The 21,763-nt window shown below is 41.4% G+C and overlaps 1 protein-coding gene across 4 annotated transcripts in view; it reads left to right on the top strand.

The window, feature by feature from the left end:
- The first annotated feature begins 5,607 nt into the window (after positions 1-5,607).
- The window catches only part of LOC307043702 (single-stranded DNA-binding protein 2), a 55,401-nt gene continuing 39,245 nt past the window's right edge, over positions 5,608-21,763 (top strand). The window contains exon 1 of one of the 4 annotated variants that reach the window (XR_013809430.1): positions 5,608-5,926. Coding sequence is in view for 3 of the 4 variants with exons in the window: in XM_079688403.1 (XP_079544529.1) it covers positions 5,871-5,926 (56 nt within the window). In the remaining variant the exon portion in view is untranslated. Of the gene's footprint in view, positions 5,927-6,058; positions 6,140-21,763 lie in introns of those variants that run through there. The other 3 variants (XM_079688403.1, XM_079688405.1, XM_079688404.1) reach the window with 3 other exon arrangements.

Here is a 21,763-nt window from a genome sequence, read left to right as displayed (position 1 = left end):
CTCGGCTCAACTGCTCTTTTTCTCTGCTTATTCCCTGGATGAAGTGCTGTTTCATCCCAACAGTAGAATTAACCAGAGAAATCTACAATACATAAGAAAAGTCTATTTGCATACTCTAATCAGAAGAGTTAGGTTTTCAACCCCTTGAGGTATACTCCAATCATCATGATAAATTGTGACTATTCAGTGATGATTACAATGCCCATAGGGATCTATGTATTAACATATTATACATTATGACAATTAACACCACATCTCATTTTATTTTTTCCGTTGCATCACTGCATAACTTGGTCATCAAAATAAAGTGAAATCATCTGTATGATTTCTGAACATCTGTTGAGTTGGAATGCCAGAGGCCCTTTTAGAAATAAACCATTTAACTGATGCCTAATTGCTGTATGAATCAGCATTAAAATCCTCTTACAAATAACGGGTATGTTGTTGTCTCTTATACATAAGTTGTATTCCTATTGTTTCTGTCTATTAGAGAAACTGAAAGCCTGCATGTGAGACATGTAACCAGTTTGAATGTGTCCAAGAAGCTGCATCCTTTTTCAAGATGAAAATATATCACATTGGTTACTTAAACATTTTTTTCTTAATGTTCTAAAATAGTTTTGGCCCCTGTCAGTCACGGGCCCTGAGAATCGTCCTAACTTTTCACCCCCTTACGGCGCCCCTGGACACTGCTCCTATTATGTCAGTATTTTTGTTATCATAAATATGTGTTGGTGGTGAAAAAGAAAAGCGATCAATAGGCTAGCATAGGATAACCATTGAAACAGACATACGGTACACATCATTGCATCTCTATTAAATGCTTTCTTGGTTGATTCCCTGCAAGGAACCGACAGGGTATTTTGTTAACAGGCATTAGCCAGCATCAGGAAAGAGGCGTAAGCACAGCAGGGTCCACATGTTCAGGGTAGCTTCACTTCTGATGTCGGTTAAATCAGTGAGACGTATGTTTCTAGACATGCTTAATAGGATGTTTTTTACTCTTGCTTTCCTGTTGCATCAGTGGTGGAAAATAAACGTTTTTTTATCCTTGAATGCCAAGTTTATTTCACAGCCCAGCCTGGATGACCTCAAGGCTGCAGTATTTCATGTTGATTCCCGTTAGATAAACAGAGTTACCAGTTTGTAAGTTGCCTCTTGTTTACGCTGCTGATTCCTTTACGCCCGGGGGGCTAGTTGCTTAGACCATTTTGGAGGTGCCATTGTGCTTATGAAAGCAATTTCCACGTTTTTTTAGCTAAGTTTGGAAGGGAGTTTCGTACTTTTTTCCACCGTTAACAAAACCCCAGGTTGGGACACCCTCTTTATCATCAAAGGGGAGGGGGGAGGAGGGAACAGCAAATGTGTTTGGAGCTGGCAGTTTAAAGACACCCCTGGACCAGAAGAGACTGGGACCAAAGAGTTTTATTTATTTTCTCCTGTGTACTATTTATATATGTTTTTTGTTTTGTACTTGTACTATGTGTGAGCCTGCATGTGATTCTTCTCTGTAAGTCTGTACTGCCACAAGCTTAGGATGTGTCTGCTAAGGTTGTGTGTGTTTGTGTGTGTGAAGCACGATGCAATGCTGACAACACTGTAAGGCAGCTTCTTCCACTTTTTTAGGGAAAAGTATTTTCTGAGCTAACATGGTTTATTTCAGTGAGGAAGAATAGGTGTAAAGATATCAAAGGCAGGAAGGAAGGAAGATACTGTAGCAACTGTACATGGGCTGTGTGAAGAAGCACAACAGAATACAGTCTTTTTTATATTTCACCCTGCATAACTTACCTTACCTAATCGCCTTATTCTAAGTCAACCTATGTTTTCTTTTTGTTGACTAAAAAAGTAAAAAAGGCATTGTCACCATGCTACCAAGGTGCAAAGCACTCACCTCTCCATTGTAGACAGCCATTGTTGAACAGTGATATATTCTTAGTCCTGACACCGACAATTAACCATCTGAAAACACAGTGTGACAAGGTGTACTATTGCTCATACTAAATTATGTACTGAGCCACAAGCTTTTGTAAACTTCAGCGACAATTCATCTCAAGAACCTCTTTTGTTTGAGAGCTTAATCGTTTGCTAATTAGCGTCCTTGCTAACAGACACTCTCAGTGGAAATATACGATTACATAGCCCATCGACAGGCTCAGTAAACAAAGGCTGTTTGCCAAACTGCCAAAGCAGTTGTTGTAAAGCTGGAGAGGGGCAAATCTATCATGTGTTAGTGTGCAGCCTACTGTGTGTGAGTGTGCATGCATTTATGTGAGAATGAGTGACAGAAGAAAACAGAGAAAGTGAGACACAAGGGAAAAGGGGAAAACAAGAAGAGTGTGATTGTTGGGCACATTTGGATTTCACTGTGTGCCTCTCAGTTATTGAGTGTTGATTTGAACCAGATTTGAGTGAACATGTTGGTTTGTTAGTAAGTGACAGTGCTGAGAGTCTAGACAGCCTGAAATAGGTGACCTCAGACAGATGGCTTGGTGCTGCAAAACTGAGAGAGGTGGGTGGACTGAGAGACGGAGAGAAAGAAAAGGAGAAAGGGATAAGAGGTAATAGAGGAAAGCGAGCAACACGAGTGATGTTATCTGACAGATTTAGGCATGTTGTTTTTACGACCAGTGGTGCAAAGTAACGTGTGATCCCTTCCAAAATAAACTATCCAGTGCGTATACTCATACATTTCAAATTTAAATAGTACTTTTTTTTACCCGGAGAATCAGGTCCGCACATTGTCTGGAGTTTCCCTTTCACACATTTAGCTCACAACAGGAGTGTGTCCGTGAACCATGAGCAGCTGTATTCACACAAGGGCATATTACTAAATATGGTTTGGCAAAGTCTGTTTGATGTTGTGTCAAACATTTGTGTTCTTACATACAGCTCATCTGGAGAAATGCAGATAATATCAGAGTTGCAGTTCATGTTTGAGGCTTAAATGCATTATTAGCTGTTTCACCAACGAGACGTTACCCCACTAAACTTTACTGATAGTTTTATTTAAGGCTCCTAGCCAAAGAGGTACAATTAAATCTTAATATTCACTTCACAGTACATTCATTGTTTTAAATGGTCCTAGTACTCCTTCCATCACTGGATGTAATGTTATTGTACTGATGGAACTACAACAACTAACTTTATCCATCTATGTTTCACTATTCTTCCTCCTAATGCTCTTTAACTTGGTCGTGTATGGTCTGTGCCATTTCAAGACAAAAGGCTCGGGAGATAAGAGCAAGATGGAAATGATTAACAGAAAAATAGCAAACAGATAGTGTTCACAGGTAGAGCTTGAGGGAAACAGTCAGGTGGCCATGTAGAACTAATTCTGCAATAAGATTTGAAAAATAATACGATGATTTGTGTCCTCTCCCTCGTCCTCACTTCTCTCTGCCTCTTTCTTTCTCTGGATCATATCATTTGCTCTCCTGACAGAAATTGTGCTTCACTATGATGGAGTGTAACATGCCGGGGCTTAGTTTTGATTGTCACCATAGGCCCACAGATTACACGGGGCCACAGTCAATGGGAAAATAGCTAAGTCCTCTAGAATGGAGTACATCTGCCTTCAGCCAGCATGACTCACAGGAATCTAGCCAAATTGGCAACCTGCTAGCAAGGCAGTCACTAAGACAGAAAGACAGGTGTCACACCAATAACTCTACTGCGTACTTTCCCTCCTCCTGAAGGAGACTACAAGTTGAAAGAGGATGTAGAAACAATAATTATTTAATTGACACTAAGATCATACAATTACTCATTTTGATTGATCAATTAGATAACAGTCTTCAACATACCATGGTATGATATGATATCATTTTGGTTATCTATCTATCTATCTATATCCCCCTCATCAGTGTCACTCTATGTCTCCCACCCTCCCTCTAATGACAGCCTCTGTCATGTTGAAGCCACACTTGCCTTTCAGTGTTGGCAATTAGGATGATCACGGATCATTGAACCCATGCACATATGAATATGATGACACCACATATCATCTGAAGCATCTGGGAACGTAACAACAAACAGATGACCCAGACATATCTTTCCAAAAAGATTACCCTTTAGCCTCTACATCTCCACTTCTCTCTCTGCTGTCTTCCTCGTCCTTCCTCCTCTTCCTCGTCACTCCGCTATCCTCTGGAACACATGGTTATCGCCTGCTAGCAGTTGTCATGGTGATCGACCCGGGGGACTCATCCCAAAACCAAAAGTTCTGCTTGTCTGAAATAGAGACTCTGCCTTTCTCCAGAGGGAAGGGGGTTCATTTGGTACATGGGGAGACAGGGAGAGAGGAAGAGAGGGAGAGAGAGAGAGAAAGAGAGAGAGTGGGAGAGAGAGAGAGAGGGGGAGAGAGAGAGAATTAGGCAGTGTGCATCCATTCCAACTGGGTCACATCACGGGAGCATTGCGTAAGCATAAACACTGCTGCCCCTGTGCTATGCCCTAAGCGTTTTCTAACACACTCACAGATACAAACACACACACACACACACACACACACACACACACACACACACACACACACACAAAAACACACACACACACACACACACACACACACACACACACACACGTGGTATGTCTTTCCAGTGCCTGCTACTGTCTGGGAATCGAGTGTTTGATACGTCAATCTGTTGTGTTTTTTTGCACCAAGCTGTGGTCCATCTCTTTTCTCTTGTGCTCTTCTTCCTCTCAGTGGATTTGCGATAAGTACATGGTGACAGTGGATTGAACCCTCCTGTCTGTTAACTGCCAGACTGGATAGCAGCATGACGTAGCACTTTTTGCATATCCAAAAACACACACACAAATACACACATACACAAACACACACAGCGTTTTATCTTTTCAGAAGGTTATGTTTCTGCAGTCATCGTGACCTGTGTTGTTGTTTTTTTGGTAAGCATTCCAAACCTGCGTCATTCATGATGGTCGGCTATCACTTGTTTTCTCAGACAGTGTGAGGCCTTTAAATTGATTCAGGTGTTGATCAAACTTACATGTGTATTTGCAACAGGTCATCAGGTTTATCCGACACTGAACTATAACTACATTTCCCAAACATTTGCTGTTTGTATTGGAGCAGCGTTACTCAAAGCATATACAGGAAGCTTTTTTTGCACCCTCCCTGCACATGCTGGGTGTGTTGTTTACAGGCCCTCCGTAGTGCTTGTCTGTTTCCAACATGCTCTTCTCCACACATGTTTGGAGATCTTAACACCTTTGTAAATAAACACCAATGCAAATGCAGTTCATTTTTGCGAGAGTTGTTTGCGCAGTGCGCTGTGTGTGCATCGGTAGAGGGTCTGATTGACTATAAAAGGAACAGCCAAAGCCAGTTGTTTAAAATCCTAGTTGGACGGTTTCAAATCCCCCCTTGTACTGAGAAAAGGGAATAGAGAGAGGGGGTGCAGATGTTTGTGTGTGTGTGTGTGTGTGTGTGTGTGTGTGTGTGTGTGTGTGTGTGTGTGTGTGTGTGTGTGTCTTGTGTGGCTAGTCAGGAGAGTATTTCCAATCAGGAACAGACAGACAGACAGACAGACAGACAGACAGACAGACAGACAGACAGACAGACAGACAGACAGACTGACAGACTGACAGACTTCAGAAAGACAGACAGGGGACGAATCGACAGAGTGTACCAGAGAGAGAGAGAGAAGCACGGGGTGGAGCTACGTGTATGGAGGCGTGGCCATGTAGCTGTCACTCACTGGTGGTTGCCATGGCGAGCGGGCGGTCCTGAACAGCGGGACATCCAATGAGAGAAGACGCTGCTTGTGTCACCATGGTGACGGGGCTGTGCCCAAGGAGGTTGTGATGGGTTGACAGGTGCGTGACTATCGGAGCTCTCTGCAAGCATGTACGCCAAAGGCAAGAGTAGCAACGTGCCGTCCGACAACCAAGCCAGAGAAAAGTAAGTTTTATTTATGGGGGAGGAAACCGCGGCTGTGGGGGAAGTTGCTGAGCGGCCGGGGGGAGACACACACCGAGCTGCGGGAGGGGGGGCTTCACTCCGCGGCGTGGAGCTCTCCGCTCTGCAAGGCTTGGAAAGTTCATTTATTTAGAGGAATATGGACATTTTGTCGGCGGGTTTTTATTGTATGACAATCAGTGAGGAGGTTCAAATGTATTACTGCCTCAATGATTCATTTAAGGATTTTGTTCTCCTCTTGTGCTGTCTTTGTGTTTGTGTGTTTGTTTTATTTAATTTTGGGCGAGCGTCTTCATTTTTAACATTCATTTGTAATTTTGCATATATTTAACGCTTGTTTAACACACATTTATCCTAGTAAAGAGTTGCGACATAGTGGCGATTTTACCATTTATGTAAACATGTGGAGCGAAACTATACGCTGAGGACCGTGTGTCGGCGGAGGAGCGGCAAAAAGTCCACTCATCTGCCTGCGTGTTTTGAGTTTATTTACAGTCAATGGTTGTGAGATGTCGCTTTTCAAAGAGACTTATCGTGTTTTAATGCCACGCTGGTTTCGTCCAGTGACAGTCACCGAGATGTCATTTGTGACAGGCAGACAGTCATGTTGTCTCCACATTTGCCGAGACAGACAAAGTCGATCGGGCTTGTTTTTAATAGTTGGGCATAGATGATCTGTATCGCTTTTTTATTAACATACGCAGACAAAGATGAGCGTTTTTTTTAAATGGAAATGCTTGTCATGGCTGCGCTATCCGTTTGTTGACAGGCTGAGAAAAAACTGTTTGACCCAAGTAATGCAGTTATTAAGCCTTTATTTATTATCAATCAAGACTTTTTCATTGTAGAAATAAGTCCATTTTAGGGGTGGACAGGTCAGTGACAGTTTTATTGGAAATAACAGGTTGTTACAAATTGGCCTAAATGTACACCTTGCATTTGCTTTTGCTGCTTTTCAACACATTGAATCCACTATATAGCATGACAAGTAAAACCTAAACTGGATGCACACAGAACAACAGATCCTGTGTGAGAGTGCTTTGAGGTGAAGACCCTGTTCAGATGCATTCAACCAGGTATGGCTGCTCACTACTTTTTTGGATGCTCTGGGTCAAATGAGCAATGACCAGGGCCATATCTGCACCCGCTGGGATGGGTATTTACTGATGACATGCCTTTGACTGTGTCTGATAAGGGACTCATAGAGGGAAAGGGGTTATGGTATAACAGTATATTAATAGTCTCACTTCTAGCCTACTTTATTTTATCTTTTAAACCCATTTCGCTCATGTTTGTCAACAGTGGGTTTGAGTAGCTTCATCCCTTGAGCCCCATTCTGTATCTCCCAATCGATATGATGGGACTGAACGGCTCTTCGCTACCTTATTGCATACACGCACTGACAGATGGAAACCTTCCACCAGGCTTGGAAGATACTCTGTGTAAACATATGTAAGCACATATTTGCGTGCATGTAAGCATACTGTATGAAATACGCAGTAGATACTATTATTCAGTTTAAAGTGTTTCTCAGAGTCCCTTGACAATTAGCCAAAGCAGCTCAGTTCACCTATGATGAAGAGACTTAGCTTCATATTTTCAGACATGCTGAAAAACCTGCTACCTTTTAAAGAAAACATATAAACTGTGTTCATAGATGCAACAGACATTACATTTTATCAGGCAAAGACATACTTTCTGTTAAGTTCAACATTAGTGGACCCATGGCTCTGTGGGAATGAAATACGTTTGTGTTATGAGTCTTAACATTTCAGCCACGGTTTGTTTATTGTAAATTAACCTTGTGCTGTAATATCTTCTGATTATTTTGGTCATTAAGTCTTTGAGAACAATACAGGCTACATATTTCCTGCAGTCACTAAACGTCCTACTTTCATATCTCACCGCCTGGCATCACATTCAGTTTAGACTTCCTTGTTGTGGCAGATCATTTTGTTATCTGTGTTTACATTTCCAGGCGGGAGTTGATGTTCCATAGGGCGTCAATGCCATGGCCACAACAAAAGAAAGGACTGGGTGACAAGAAAACACCAGATGAAAAGGCTGTGAAAGGAACAAATAAGACGAGGCAGAGTTTCATTAGTCTCTTAACAAGCAGCCTTGTTTATCAGTCTGTATCAGAGAAGTAGAGCAGGCCCAGTGCAGCCGAGGCTTCAGTTGTTTCTCATTTCTGCAGCGCAGCGGGGGATCAGCGAGTGGGAGAGACGGAGGGCAACAACAGATTCAGGGAAATAAGACGGAGGAGGAGGAGGAGAGAGAGCAGGACTGAGGGAATTTGCTGGATCATTAGTTTACAGTGTTGTAGTATTGACCTCAGGATGGACCCCCGCAGACACGGGGCTCTGCCTTCTCGCCCTTGTAGATGTAAAGGAGCTCTAAATGCATCTAACCTCTGTGCAGGAATCTGATTTGCGCAGCGTGTCTTTGCTGCAGATGATGTTGGGAGCACACTTTTTGCTTCAACAGGTTATAATAACAGATTTTAAATGGTTTATCCAGTGTCCGTTACAGTTTGCATACTTTAACATGAAAATCGATATAGAGGGATACAATTATTTGGAGATTTTAAAATAAATTAGCATTTACAAAAAAAACGTTTATAAAGATGTGGTAAACGTTTTTTTTCTCTCTCTCTTTAAGAAGTGTATGGCCTTTTACAGTGTCCCCTTTTTATGGCGTCTGCTAAATTCTTGATATGGAAAATATATATATAAAATAAATAAGGTATACTGCACAAGTGGCTTCCTCTGGAGAAGTGCCTTACACTTGAATTGTTTATATTATCCATTTTCCTGACAAGAGAATGTTCTAAATTGCTAATTTCAAGTATTATTGTAATAGTACTATGATGATTCAATAGTTATGATAAGGTTTATTTCATCATTAGAAAGTAGTTCCAGTTGCAAGTTGGCAGCAAGGTATATGCTAAAGTAAGGAGGGACAGGTTCTGCAAACTACAATGATAGCCAAGGCCAATGCTGCATTCACTTGCTCCCCTCATCGTCCTATTTTACAAGTTGGAAACAAATTCTTCTGACTGGTTTGTTCAGGAGCTTTAAGTTGCAACGTGAAAAACATGGACATAAAAATAAGTTTTTTGCATTTATTGCTCTGAGCATTTAAACAACAAGTTGAAAGTTGTTTCCGTAAATAACTAATTTCCCAGTTACTCTGACAGCACATAAATGCAGCTGCAACTTTTGCTATGTTGATGTTAAACATAATGCAGCTATTTTTAAGAACCACTCCAACATGTGATGGTTTTTTCCATTGCTACACCCTTCAAGTTTCAACTGTCATGAAAACTGGGACAGTCACTTTTCCTTAATCCTGTGACAGAGTGAATTTGAATATGAAGCTGTCTTAACACCTACTTCCTGAAGTGAACACCCTCTTTGAGTCTTAGACAGTAACACTGTTCAGCTCTCCTCTCCCTCTCCCTCTCTCTCTCTCTCTGGCTGTACCTGTATTCGGTCTGCTCTTGATTTTGATTCGGAGTGACAGTACACGACCACTGACTGTGTACTGCAGTTGTTGAGCGAGTGTAGGTTTCGGTTACTGGCAGTTAGAGGCAGGGTACATTCCACATAGCTCTGGGATTGTGGTCCTGAGTGAGTTGCATTGCAGCACATACACATTCCTTTATTCTGTGTGTGTAATGAATCCTGAGAGAAACACTGCTTAAACCCCACACATTGCATGCTTGCAAGTACTCTATCTCCACTGTTTTGGGTGTGAAAATATGCAGCAAATGAATGGTTTTGTGGAATTTTTCCAACCTGTTTTGTTTAAGTCACAGTTGTAAAAATTATTATAAGCATTGTTTTTATCCAGCCTGTAGCTCAGGTGCCAAATATAATTCTGGTGCAGACTCGAGCATCTCTAGTCTGTAAGGATCATCATTCTGCACACATACATTCACTCACACACACACACACACACACACACACACACACACACACACACACACACACACACACACACACACACACACACACACACACACACACACACACACACACACACACACACACACACACACACCACTACTTCTGAACCGAGACACCTCAGAATCCTGCCAGGAGGCTGCCAATGCAGCATTGCGCAGACTGAGGCAAAGCAGTGCATGCTGGGAGTGTTTATCTGACTGAAGCAATTCAGGCTGCCACTCTGACTCTGACAGTGAGTTGCATTACAGGAGAACTACAAAAGAAATAGAGCAGTATCTTCACTCACACATAGCGTACGCTCACAATGCCTCGCACCGACTGTGCAGGGAATCTGATTTTGTTCATGCCAGCTTCCACCCTATGGATGTAATTGATGAGTTTTCTGCTTGTTTACTACATCTCAGTGTCCTTGAGAAATGATAGGGGCACACTCGTTAGAGGAAAGAGAGAGTTGGCCCATTTCTTAGAGCATGAATAAAAGAATGTAGCCAGGGGATAAACACATGTTACCGGTCAACGTGGCATGTGAAATGAGCAGCTGAATATAAAAAAACGAGCAACAACCTTAAAAATCTTCATGAGCTTAACAGTTGAGAGGTTAAAAAAAGAAGTAAATTAAAGAAAGATGTAAAGGGAAAGAGAGTTTCTGTGTCCAGGTCAGAAGAGGTCAGGTGATATCCTGCAGGAGTTCATGGTCTAATGCTCCGTAATGGCTGTGTGTCGAACCTCTGCACTCTACATGCATCGCTCTCTCTGTGGATCACTTACACTGGTAAGTGGCCACACCTGGTTCTGTTGGCCTAAGTCCAGTGAGAGAGTAAAAGCCCCAGGGAGAAACCCCTTCACCTAAACATAAGAGCCACATGGTATGCCTCAGCTTTAGCTACGTCAACAGAGAACAATATGAAGGTGTGTGATAATGTGTGTGTCTCTGAACCGCTTTGGGTCAATAGTGTGTAAGTCTGTAAGCCCATCTGAGCTGTCTGCTTACAGCCCTTTCTCCATATGTTTCATCCTGCAAAATCAACCTCCATCTGTCTGTCACACCGCCTGTGTGAATGAACTACAACATCCAGTGATCATTACACAGTTTATAGTCTGTCCAGCTCTCATGGGATGCTTGTGAACAACTGTGAGAACACGGAGAACTGTCACCGCTCTCCGTTGTTTTCTTTCAGAAACACTGGCGGTCAGTGCAAGATATTGACTTTAAACTGCTGCTGATGTATTTAATCCTCACAGCGCTTTAGATTAGCATCAGTCTGGGATTACAAGAAAAACCAGAGAAGAAATAGAGCTCTGATGTTTTTTTTTCTTACAGAGCTGTCTTCAAATGAAAGTGATGATGACAGTTTGACAAGGCCCTGATAGCAAACACTTTTTAACCTGCTGAACACATAGCGGCTGTTAAAAGTTTCCTTTTATCTGCTGGTATCCCTCCTAGTCTCTCTCTCATGCCCGCTGCCAGAGATGTATCTTGCCACAGAACTGCTATCAAAGCAGCTACGTCTTATTGAGCTGTGTGAGGCAGCCTCTGATCCACGCAGGAGGAAATGGAGTGACATGTCAATCAACAGAGAGGACCCCGTAGAAGGTATCGTCACAGGACGCCTTGGGGTCCTTGAGAACGATTGACATGACAAAAGTCCTGTGTCGGCATCAGATAGCACATGGTAGAGGACACAGAGAGAAGATAGTACAGCATACAGAAAGTCTTTTATCACTTCCCTCAAAAGATGGAGGGTACAGATGAGGGAGTTCATCACCTGGTGTCGGCCCCCTCTTAAGCCCCAAGCCTGTTTTTCAGGTTTCAGGCTCGAAAATGACATTCCCGGAACAAATGACCATATTTTCCCTTCTAAAAGGGTTAAATTAATAATCTTTTTTCTCAAAGTAATGATAAACCTTTGAGTTGGATGTAGAAAAGTCAGAATCAATATAGTTTTTTATTTTAAAGAAAATTCAGATTGAACATGGTAAAAAACTGTAAATTATAGTGTCCGTCCAAGGAATATGTTGTAGGCTACTTATAGTGAAAACTAAGCTTGGATGATGGGTTAGTAGACTAAAAGCTTTAGGAATCCAAAGTACAAAATATAGTGAGTACCCTGTATCAAAATTTATGCAAAACAAGTTATATTTGACCTTTTTAGACAGATTTAGCAAAAAAACCCTGTTCTGGGGCAATTTGGGTGGATTTTTCTTATCTCTGGCCCCCCTTCTTCGATTTAGACATGTGACATCTCTTTCTGACCGTTAGAGCCAATAGAATCGAAGGGAAATCCTCCTGCACACACTCATGTTAAAAAAAGGTGGCGTTTTGCGCATTCAATCTCGCTACAGAGCATAGGAATGGCCTGCTCTACTATTTTAAAACGGAATTGCAGTTTTATTGCTTATAGATTATCAGAATTTTTCAAAGGGGACACAGTCAAAGGGCTCTCAAGTTTTGAACAGAGTTCAGCGTGAGATTTTGGCAGCAGTGTTTGGTACTACAACTTCTGGCTCCCCTCAAAAGTTCCCATGAAGCCCTCTGTATCGCGAATGTCAACGGGGGGGAGGGGTGCTAGTGGAGTGCACGCGTCTCAAACAAGCCTAGTTTGTTTACAAAATTGCGGCGCAACTTGGTGGGCGGTACCCTGGAAAGAAATCTCTGGGTGAGAAAATCTCTGCGTGAGAAATACAAGGTGTGGCGTGTGAGCGTGTGAATGGAGTGAAATGAGAGCTCTGCAGTCACATCGGATATTAACCTATGGATTAACTACAGCATCGTTATTATCGTTTTAATGCCATTGAAGACCAGTTTTGACCAGGCAAAACCAAGGTAAGCGATGTTAGCGTTGTGGGCTACCTAGCGCCACCTGTTTTGATGTACGTTTTTGTTGATAACGTCGTGAGTTTGTATCTTTCAGTGTTGAGGTGGGCACCTTTAGATTCTGTGTCTTTACGATATCATAAACGATGTGTTGGATGTGCAGCTAGGATAAGTAATAAGGGAGCTAGGAGGGATTTTCGGTGCAGTAATAGGGTAACATTTTTGTTAGCATTGTGTGTTTTAAAAAAAAAAAGTTTTTTCCCGTTATATGGATATAAAATATTCATAGTTTATTAAATATTAATGTTCCTTAGACGTTGTTTCCTGACGCGATTTCGGCCCCGGAACCGGGTCCGTGGGGCTTAAGAGGCTATTAGGACCCGATTGGGGCCATTCAATGCTTTTGTTTTAATTAGGAACACACTTTCATATAATATATTCACTTATTTTCTAGAAACCCACTTCCAAAAGTGATAATGTATCAGGATTATCTTTGGAATTGAGACATTTGGAGAGTTTCAGACTCAGGCAGAAAGGAGGGCAATTCATCGAATGCTTTGTTTACCATCTCTGTAAACTGTTAGTGGTAGCACTTGTGGTTTTGTTCGGACGTTTTTTGTATAGTTCCTGGTGACACCAAATATGGACCCCTTTGCTACAAACCACAGCTTGGTAGAGACGCTCCCTCAAAGCACTTCCTGTAACCTGAGAGTTCCAGGCTAAAGTAAAAGCTGTCCGTGGAAACAACACTTACTGTCTACAGGCTCAGCTGAGAAAAGCCCTGTTTACTGCTTTTAGTTTTTTGTAATTCCTGACACATACAATTTTGCATCCGCAATCGTTAACTATACCTTCCCAGTATTATATGTGTAATCCTTTTTCCTATTTTTGTCAACACAAGTCAGTTATGTCACACTGCCCTTGTGCTCACAGTGTGTTTTAACTTGCATTGCTACTGTAAGTGGCATAGTGTATTGCGGATGCTGCCGTGCCTCCCCTGCCTGCCTAAAGTAGAAAGTAGTGGAGGTTGGTTGGAGGCCTCTCTGCTGATATTCCTCCATCATTGATATGCAAGCTGCATCGCACAGGCACTAGCGCAAGGTTAAGCATGCGTGACGGCCAGGCTTAGGAGCTGCTTCAGACCCTCTCTCTCTCTCTCCTTTCTATCTCTCTGTATCCCTCTCTCTCCTGCAAACACACATATTCTCTTACTCTCTGCATAGTCCTCAGTTATTCTATGTCTTTCATGAAGTTAAGCCACAGATTTCTTCACTTTAATTCTCCATAAATAATACCGTCCTTGCATGACCACTGTCCACTGATCCCTATAAAGTCCTCCATGACATTTTCTCCCCTCTGAATGCTAGGCAGTATATCCGCTCGCTTAAGATTTAAATCTCTGACATTGAGTTCTTGACTTTTTAAGGTCTACTAAATGCCATTACTCAGCCGTAGAGAAGCAGGCGGTATAAATGAGTGACACAAGTTGCAGAGCAAGGCAACAGTGGGATTGTTCATCAAAATTCAACCTTGTCCTTTGTCTCTTTTTTGTTCGTTTTTTAATTTTTTTATTAAATGCTATTATTAATCTATATGGACATCTTGGGGCATAGATTTTACTGCCAATTCATACAACCTCATGTTGCACATCTGAATGCTTAGTCATTTATTTAAACTTCCTCTCGAGCCTCTGTGCAGGCCTTAATAGCCTCACATTCTTCCCTAAATTGCTCCAGATTGCCTTCATCTGTAGAAGTTTCTTTTATCTCTTCTCATAGCTCTGTTGTTTAAAAGAAAAGAGACCCATTAGAGCCGGTAGAAAGGAATTGTAATCCTATAAGATTAGATCAATGCTGTCCTAACAGTCGTCTCCGTCTCCCTCTGGTTTTGTTGCAGTTACTGCTGATTGTGGAATGTTGCATTGTGTGAGATGACGTTTTGTCGCTGGCGGGTAAAGGTGTGTGTCCCGGGCCGTCACACCCAAGGTCCTGAATACTACGTTACAGGGACAAGGAGGTGTGTGTGGCAGCAAGGAAACAACTCAACCTCACTGTGTCTGTCTTTGTTAGTGTAGAGAATTTAAGTTATAGTAAGGATACATAGTACAAGCGATAAAATCTGCTTGCCCCATTTCAGCTGGACGAATACACGAACACCAGCTGGAAATCAGGGGCGGGGCTTCACAAATATTCAGTTCTGTGTCTGTGTGTGTGCGTGTGTGTGTGTAATTTTTTTAAAGAACTCATTCAACTCCATCTGCATTATATAAGGCACACCCCACTAACTACATCTCATGCAGTCTAATACAACAGCCCTGCGTTAGTGTATGAAGTGTTTGGTTGTAGAGGTGTTTTGTCAATTTCTCATATTAATAGTTAGACAGTTGTATATTGCATTTTTATTTCTTAAAGCCTAACCGGGACAATATCTGCAAATCAGCTGGTACTAGAATACTTGTATACACTTTATTGGATGCACTTTATTTGAATTTAACACCCTACAATGATGAGTTTGAGTCTTGATCAACAGGATATTTGCCACATTTTCCACTGGGTCAAGCCTAAATATCTGAGTTACTGCCTACTTTATGTAATCGTAAATCGTCTTCAACAACATAGTGTTTTGGCCATTTTGTCAACAGAACTCTACTCTCAAATTCCATTATACGCCCCTGTTCCTGTGAAACTCTGGAAAAATACAGTGATTAACCTTGCATGCTCACTAAGTGTCATCAAACTCTTAAGTTCTCTCTGTAAACAGCAGTGTAATATTCTGGGCTTTATGGCTGTGTTGCATTCAAGATTTACTGTAATAGCTTGTAGAGAAAGTTGAACAAGGAAAACACTCCTAAAAATCATTGGTGTTCTTTCAGCTGTGAAATTAAACAAACTCCCCATGAGAGGTGACTCAATCTAAACAAATCAAAGCCAATGAAATGGAACTGGAATTAAGAAAGTGATAGATTTGCCCCCGCTTTTATTTGATTTATCCACTTTTACATGTTCTGCAAACACGTTCCACTTTTAGAAAATTCTCACTGTGTGTATATGACAGATTTCTTCTAAAGGGCACGACTTCAATTTTACGCAATTAGTGTGTTAGTAAACAGCGAGCTAGCATCGCGCGCTAGCTGTTCCTCCTTCTCTCTGATAAGCTGGCATTTCCTGTTATCTCAGCCCTGGGCATTGTTGTCTGCTCCGTGAGACAGTAGAGTCTCTGCACTGCTGACCGTTTCACCGTTTCACTTTGTCTGATTGGGCGGGGGGTGGGGGTGCTTCCTTTTTATTGTATTGTCTTTTCAAGTCTCATAGTTGCAGCTGCACTAATTGGCTGTTTTCATGATGTGAGTGGGAGAGTGTATCAAGCCAGAGCTGCCACCAGTCACAAACGCTTATATACACAAAGCAAACATATAATTGTATCAATAATGTATTGTATATCGTTTATTTTATTTTTACTACAGTCATTCGAGTGGCATAAAGCTCTAATCTAGACAGAACAAAATATAAATATAAATATAATACTGCAAGATACATTTTTTAAAAAACATTTTAATCAAAAACAAGCAAATAAGAACCAATTTGAGCTCCTAAAGCGTCAGGATATCCTGTTTTACTTTATCTTGGGATATAGAAATGAACAAAACAAACAATATTATCCAAGACTTGGGTTTTAGAAAATATGATATTCTTATGTCTATAAATCAGTAAATAATAATCAATTAGGAAAATAAATACCCAAATCACATTTGCAGCTACATATAAGGAAGTCATACCAAAACCTGCTTAGAGACTTTTTTCTCACAATACTGATGTCAATACTGAAACTAATGTTGATGTCAGCAGTGAGTTGTTTGTACTCAACGTTGCAGATGGCAATAAGTACACATCAAATCCTTATTATAAGTCAAAAACATTCAAACACCGACATGTGATGTTGCTTGCTCTTATGGACATCAGTGGCAGGTCATCACGAAGTGTGTTAGATTAAAGCAATAACTGCTGAACAAGGCTCTGACACCTAAATTCTGTGTTCATTTTATGGTTCTCTGAGTTATAGCAGCAGCTTAACTAAAACACTATTCCTCAACTATATTGTGCTGCATATTGTAATTTTAATTTTGAGTAATGGAACATAAAAAATAACGTCCCTCCACAAAAAACATTTCAGCAGTTTAGCTCAATTGGAGACTGAGGCTTCAGCATAAATTACATTTAGTTTACTTTCTGTTCTTTTTCTGTAGGACTATTTTTCATGCCAAACATATTCAATGATAACCATGTTTGGGTGTAGTCTTTGGGAGTCAATGATGTCCTGAGGACAGAGGGTGGAGGTTTGCAACTACAGTTGGACTTGTGGTTAGTATCTTCATAAGTTGACTGTTATCAGTCGGTCCTGTTCGCCCTAGCTGGGGTAACTAAATGAGCTGACATTTGAATTCCCTCTCATTCATGGTCAAAAGCATATATAGTCACGTTTTCTTTTCCACATTAAAATGCATTGTATGATTCATTTTTGTGTATTCCAGACAATGAGTAGAATACAAATATAACTCAAGTATGTTGAACTATAACGGAGTATATTGTTTCTGCTTCCATTAACCAATACATCAAACATTATACTCTTTGCTGCTTTATTATTTGTCTTTCAAGTGTTTGTTTTACAGCACTTATGTTCACCTTGTGACTGTCCTGAGGGTGGGGAGGGGGAGGAGAGGATTCTGGGATCTCTAGTTAATGAAAGGTAAACACAGGGTTTACTCTGAGGGGAGCCAAGGAGTCTTCCTCTCCTGCAGGATATGAGCTTCATTATTTTCACTCATGACATTTCACCCTTCTACCATTTTTTTTTACTTAACCAGATAAAATCATTGAGATAAAATCTCATTTACAATGCTGACCTGGCCAAGAAGGCAGCAACGTTACACATTTTTACACAGACATATAAAATACAGAGAACACAACTAAGTAAACAAAAAGACGAAAAGCAGTCACAACATTGTGCACATTTGGGACAGTAAGAAAGGTACACTACTTATTACTGCAAGAGCAGCTAGTGGTAAGGTCCTCAGACAACTTCAATTTAAAACAGGCTATAGGGACAAGTACCATCAGTGTGAGGCTTAATTGAAGGTCATTCCAAGACCAAGGACCATAATAAAAAAGACCTGGCTGGAACCGTATCCAGGCACTGGTTCTGAGGTTGTAAGAGTCACAAACTGGAGCAAATCTGGCACATATATACAGTGGAAGCTTACCTGAATGGCTTTATACATTAATAAAAACCAACCTACGCATACTAAGTGAGGAACATCCAGAGGCTATACAGTTTGCAATGATGAGTCGTATAGCGTGCATTTGATATACAGTGTTTCCCACAGATCTGAAATATACTTGTGTCGGTAGTCGAGAACGGGTAGGGGGGGGCAAACAGGTAAAGGAGGGGCCGTTGTCCCCTAGTTAATCGATCGTTGATGGCATCGTGCTCGCGGACGGATACATTTTTTTTAAAACTAAATGGGTTGCGAAATATACTTTGGTGGACCTGGGCGGCCCGCCCAATTAAAGTTTATGTGTGGGAAACCCTGATATATATCGCAGTGCAGCATGGTAGAGGGGGTCAAGTTTGGCCAAAACAGTGGGACAGGTAAATCTATCAATTGTATCACCGTAGTCAAGCTGGGACAGGAATAAGCCAGAGACCAACCTTTTACAGGAAGAAGTTGAAAAACAATGTTTAAGTTTAGATTTCTGCCCAACCAAAAGCCCAGATATTTGTATGTATCGACAAACTCAACGCCATCAAGGGAGAGGCAACAGGACGCTGACTTGGGAGCAAAAAGCATTGCTTTGGTTTTCTTACCGTTCAATAGCAGTTTCAAATCAAGAAAATGATCAAATCAGAGTTTAAATTGGAAACGGCCATATCCAGAGAAGGAGCACATGAGTATACAATAGTGTCATCAGCATACATATGATAAGTAGAAAATTGCATCTGATTACAAATATTGTTTACATATAATAAAAAAGAGCAAGGGGCCCAAAATAGAGCCCTGTGGAACTCCATTCTCCAAGGTGACAGGGTCAGAGACAGTACTAACCAACCTGACGCATTGAGTACAGTCGGTTAGATAAGTCTGAAACCATGGCGTTATGACCGAAACGAGACACATAAACATAAAATTAGACAGAATGTGGTGATCTACAGTGTCAAATGCTTTGGCTAAGTCAATAAACAATGCAAGACAAAAAGATTTCTTATCCAAAGCAGCCTTAATATCGTCTAAGACTTTCAGACTGGCAGTCACAGTACTGTGCTTTGATCTGAATCCAGATTGCATAGGGTTAAGGATGTTGTGTGAATTTAAAAAAAGTTTTAGCTGAGTAGAAACTAGGGACTCAAGAATCTTTGATAACACAGAAAGATTTGAGATAGGAAGATAGTTATTCAACTCAGTGGGATCACCAGCTTTCAAGAGGGGATTAAAAATATCAGTAACTGGTTGAGCTATAATCTGAGCTGCAATTTTTAAAAAGAAAGGGTCGAGGCCGTCAGGCCCGGCAGACTTTTTAGGATCAATTGAGGGCAAACCGTGTAAGACTTCAGAGACCAAGAAAGAAACGAAATCAAAAACAGGGGAGTTCATCTCTTGACTATCGCTGTGAGTACGACCATGCAGAGAGTCATGACTTTGCTCATCAAAAATGTGACCAGCCTTTTTGAAGTGAGCATTAAAGGCATTAGACATATAATTTGTATCTGAAATAAAAGAATCACTGACCTTCTGTTTTTGTGGGAAACTAGAAACCTTCTTTTTCTGAAGTGATTTAATTGTTTTCCAGAACTTAGAATGGTCATTAAAACAATCAGTGGTTAAGCTCAGATAATAATCAGCTTTAGCTGTTTTAATAAGGGCTGAACATTTATTTCTGAGGACACGAAAAAGAAGCCAGTCATCAGTAGTGTTAGACTTTCTAGCTAAAGACCATTGCTTATTTCGATCATGAATGAGATCAGATAGTTCTCTAAACCATGGAGTATTCCTATTCTTAACTCTGAATTTTCTAAGGGGGGCGTGTCTATTAATAATTGATCAAAAGTGATCAATAAAGAATTGTACTGCAACATCGACAGATGGAATTACTACTACTGAATTGCCATTTAACCTCCGCCATCGTGTACATGTAGGAAAGCCTGCTCAGAGAAGTGTTTGAAGCAGCGCCTGAGCACAATAAGGGCCCTTGGCTTTGGGCAACTTAGTGCTCCTAACGCAAGCAATAGTGCAATGGTCGCTGATATCATTAGGAAAAACACCAACAGACACATACTTATGAGCTGCATTTGTTAGAAAGACATCTATAAGGGTATTGTTATTGGGTTTGGCAGGGTTTATTCTAGTGGGACTATCAATAAGCTGAGTTAAGCACAAACCTGCTTAAACTGTGAAGATTTATCACTCAACCAGTCCCAATTGAAATCACCCAATAATATGATTTCAGAAGAAAACTTAGACAACAATTCAGTAAGGCTAGTAGTTGCATCAATGATGGCCGATGGAGGCCTATAACAGCCAATAACAGTGAGAGGAGCATTTGCTATAGTTATTTGGACAGCTAGCAACTCAAATTGCCTTGGAATTGAAATCGAGTGAAGGACAGAGCACTGTAGTTTCTCAGCAGTGTATATTGCAACACCACCAACTCTGCCCTTACGATCCGCTCTACATTATATCCATCAATGTGAATAACAGTGTCAGTGACAGACGGTTTTAACCAGGTTTCAGAAACTACAGCAATATCAGGCTTAGCAACTATAAACCAGGTCTTGAAAACATCTAATTTGGGCACTAGGCTTCGCGCATTAACATGCAGAAAACCCAATCCTTGCCTACAGCTAAACCCATTCGGAGTTGGCAAATGCTGCAAGGAAGCAGAGAAACACTCGGACCAGGGTGTTAACGTTGCCAGAAATGAAAAGCAGTAACAATATTAACAGCCTGGGAGATAATTTTTTCACATGGGCTCTGGACGAGTCACTCCTCAGTGGGGCGGGGCCGCTCCGATCATTCAATATTAACGAGTCCAGATTCAGAAGGACATACGGGAGAGCGCATTTTGTGCCATAAAACGTCAGATGGAGTCAGCGCTCCATCGGATCCACCATCCGAATGACCGAAGTGAACAGAGACATCGCTGGAAGGCAATCCGTCAGCTTTGCCGACATGCAGGCTGACAATTAACCCCAGAAAAAAGGGGGGAGAGTGTGTTGGGGCGCCACTGATGGTGATGAAAGCTGGTTCGATGGGACCCCAGTGAATTTTTGCCTAGGGCCCCCACAGACTCTAGGATCGCCACTGGTTGCAAGATCAACTTATATGGGTAATTTGGATACGATACAATGCTGAATGTCAAATCGAATGACTCATATCAATGGATGAGCTACCTGTGTGATTTTGTAGAGATCTTTTAGTTTTGTTTGGCTGGTCAACCTCACACACAGTTATGAAGTCAGACAGCTCTGGCTACACCGATCTTTGCCAAGCCGGTGTTGGAGCACCAGCCAAAGCTCCACTAAGGGCTTTACTATGTGTTGTGGAAGTGAGAGGGGGATAAAGGCTACAACAAACATTTGTTCAGCAAAGCAGCAGTGAGACCATCTCGATGGAGACAAAGCAGGGAACAGAACCAGATAAACCAACGCTTATTTGACTATGAGTGTCTCTACTGCTTCCAATGCAGGAATATGACGCGTGTTTTGTTAATCTTCAAAGCTGGAGGGAAATTTTCCCTTCTCCTCCCAACACTCAACTGTGCACCGAAGCCTTGGCAGAGGCCAGTCAGCCTCAGAGAGAATACACTTTATATGAATATCTCAATACAAGTGCTCTGCCTTTAGCAGGGGCCATTAGGGAGACCCCAGGGGAAGCCACAGAAGGGTAATGGAGAATATAGATTTAACTTGTGACCATCAGCAAAAATACCAATTAGAAATGCATCCGCGAGCAGTAGAGCCACAGCGCACTGCCAGTTGGGG

The sequence above is a fragment of the Notothenia rossii genome, assembly GCF_949606895.1.
Source record: "Notothenia rossii genome assembly, chromosome: 6".
Lineage (NCBI taxonomy): Eukaryota > Metazoa > Chordata > Actinopteri > Perciformes > Nototheniidae > Notothenia > Notothenia rossii.
The sequence above is the reverse complement of the archived record's forward strand: the minus strand, read 5'-3'. Positions and strand labels throughout refer to the sequence as shown.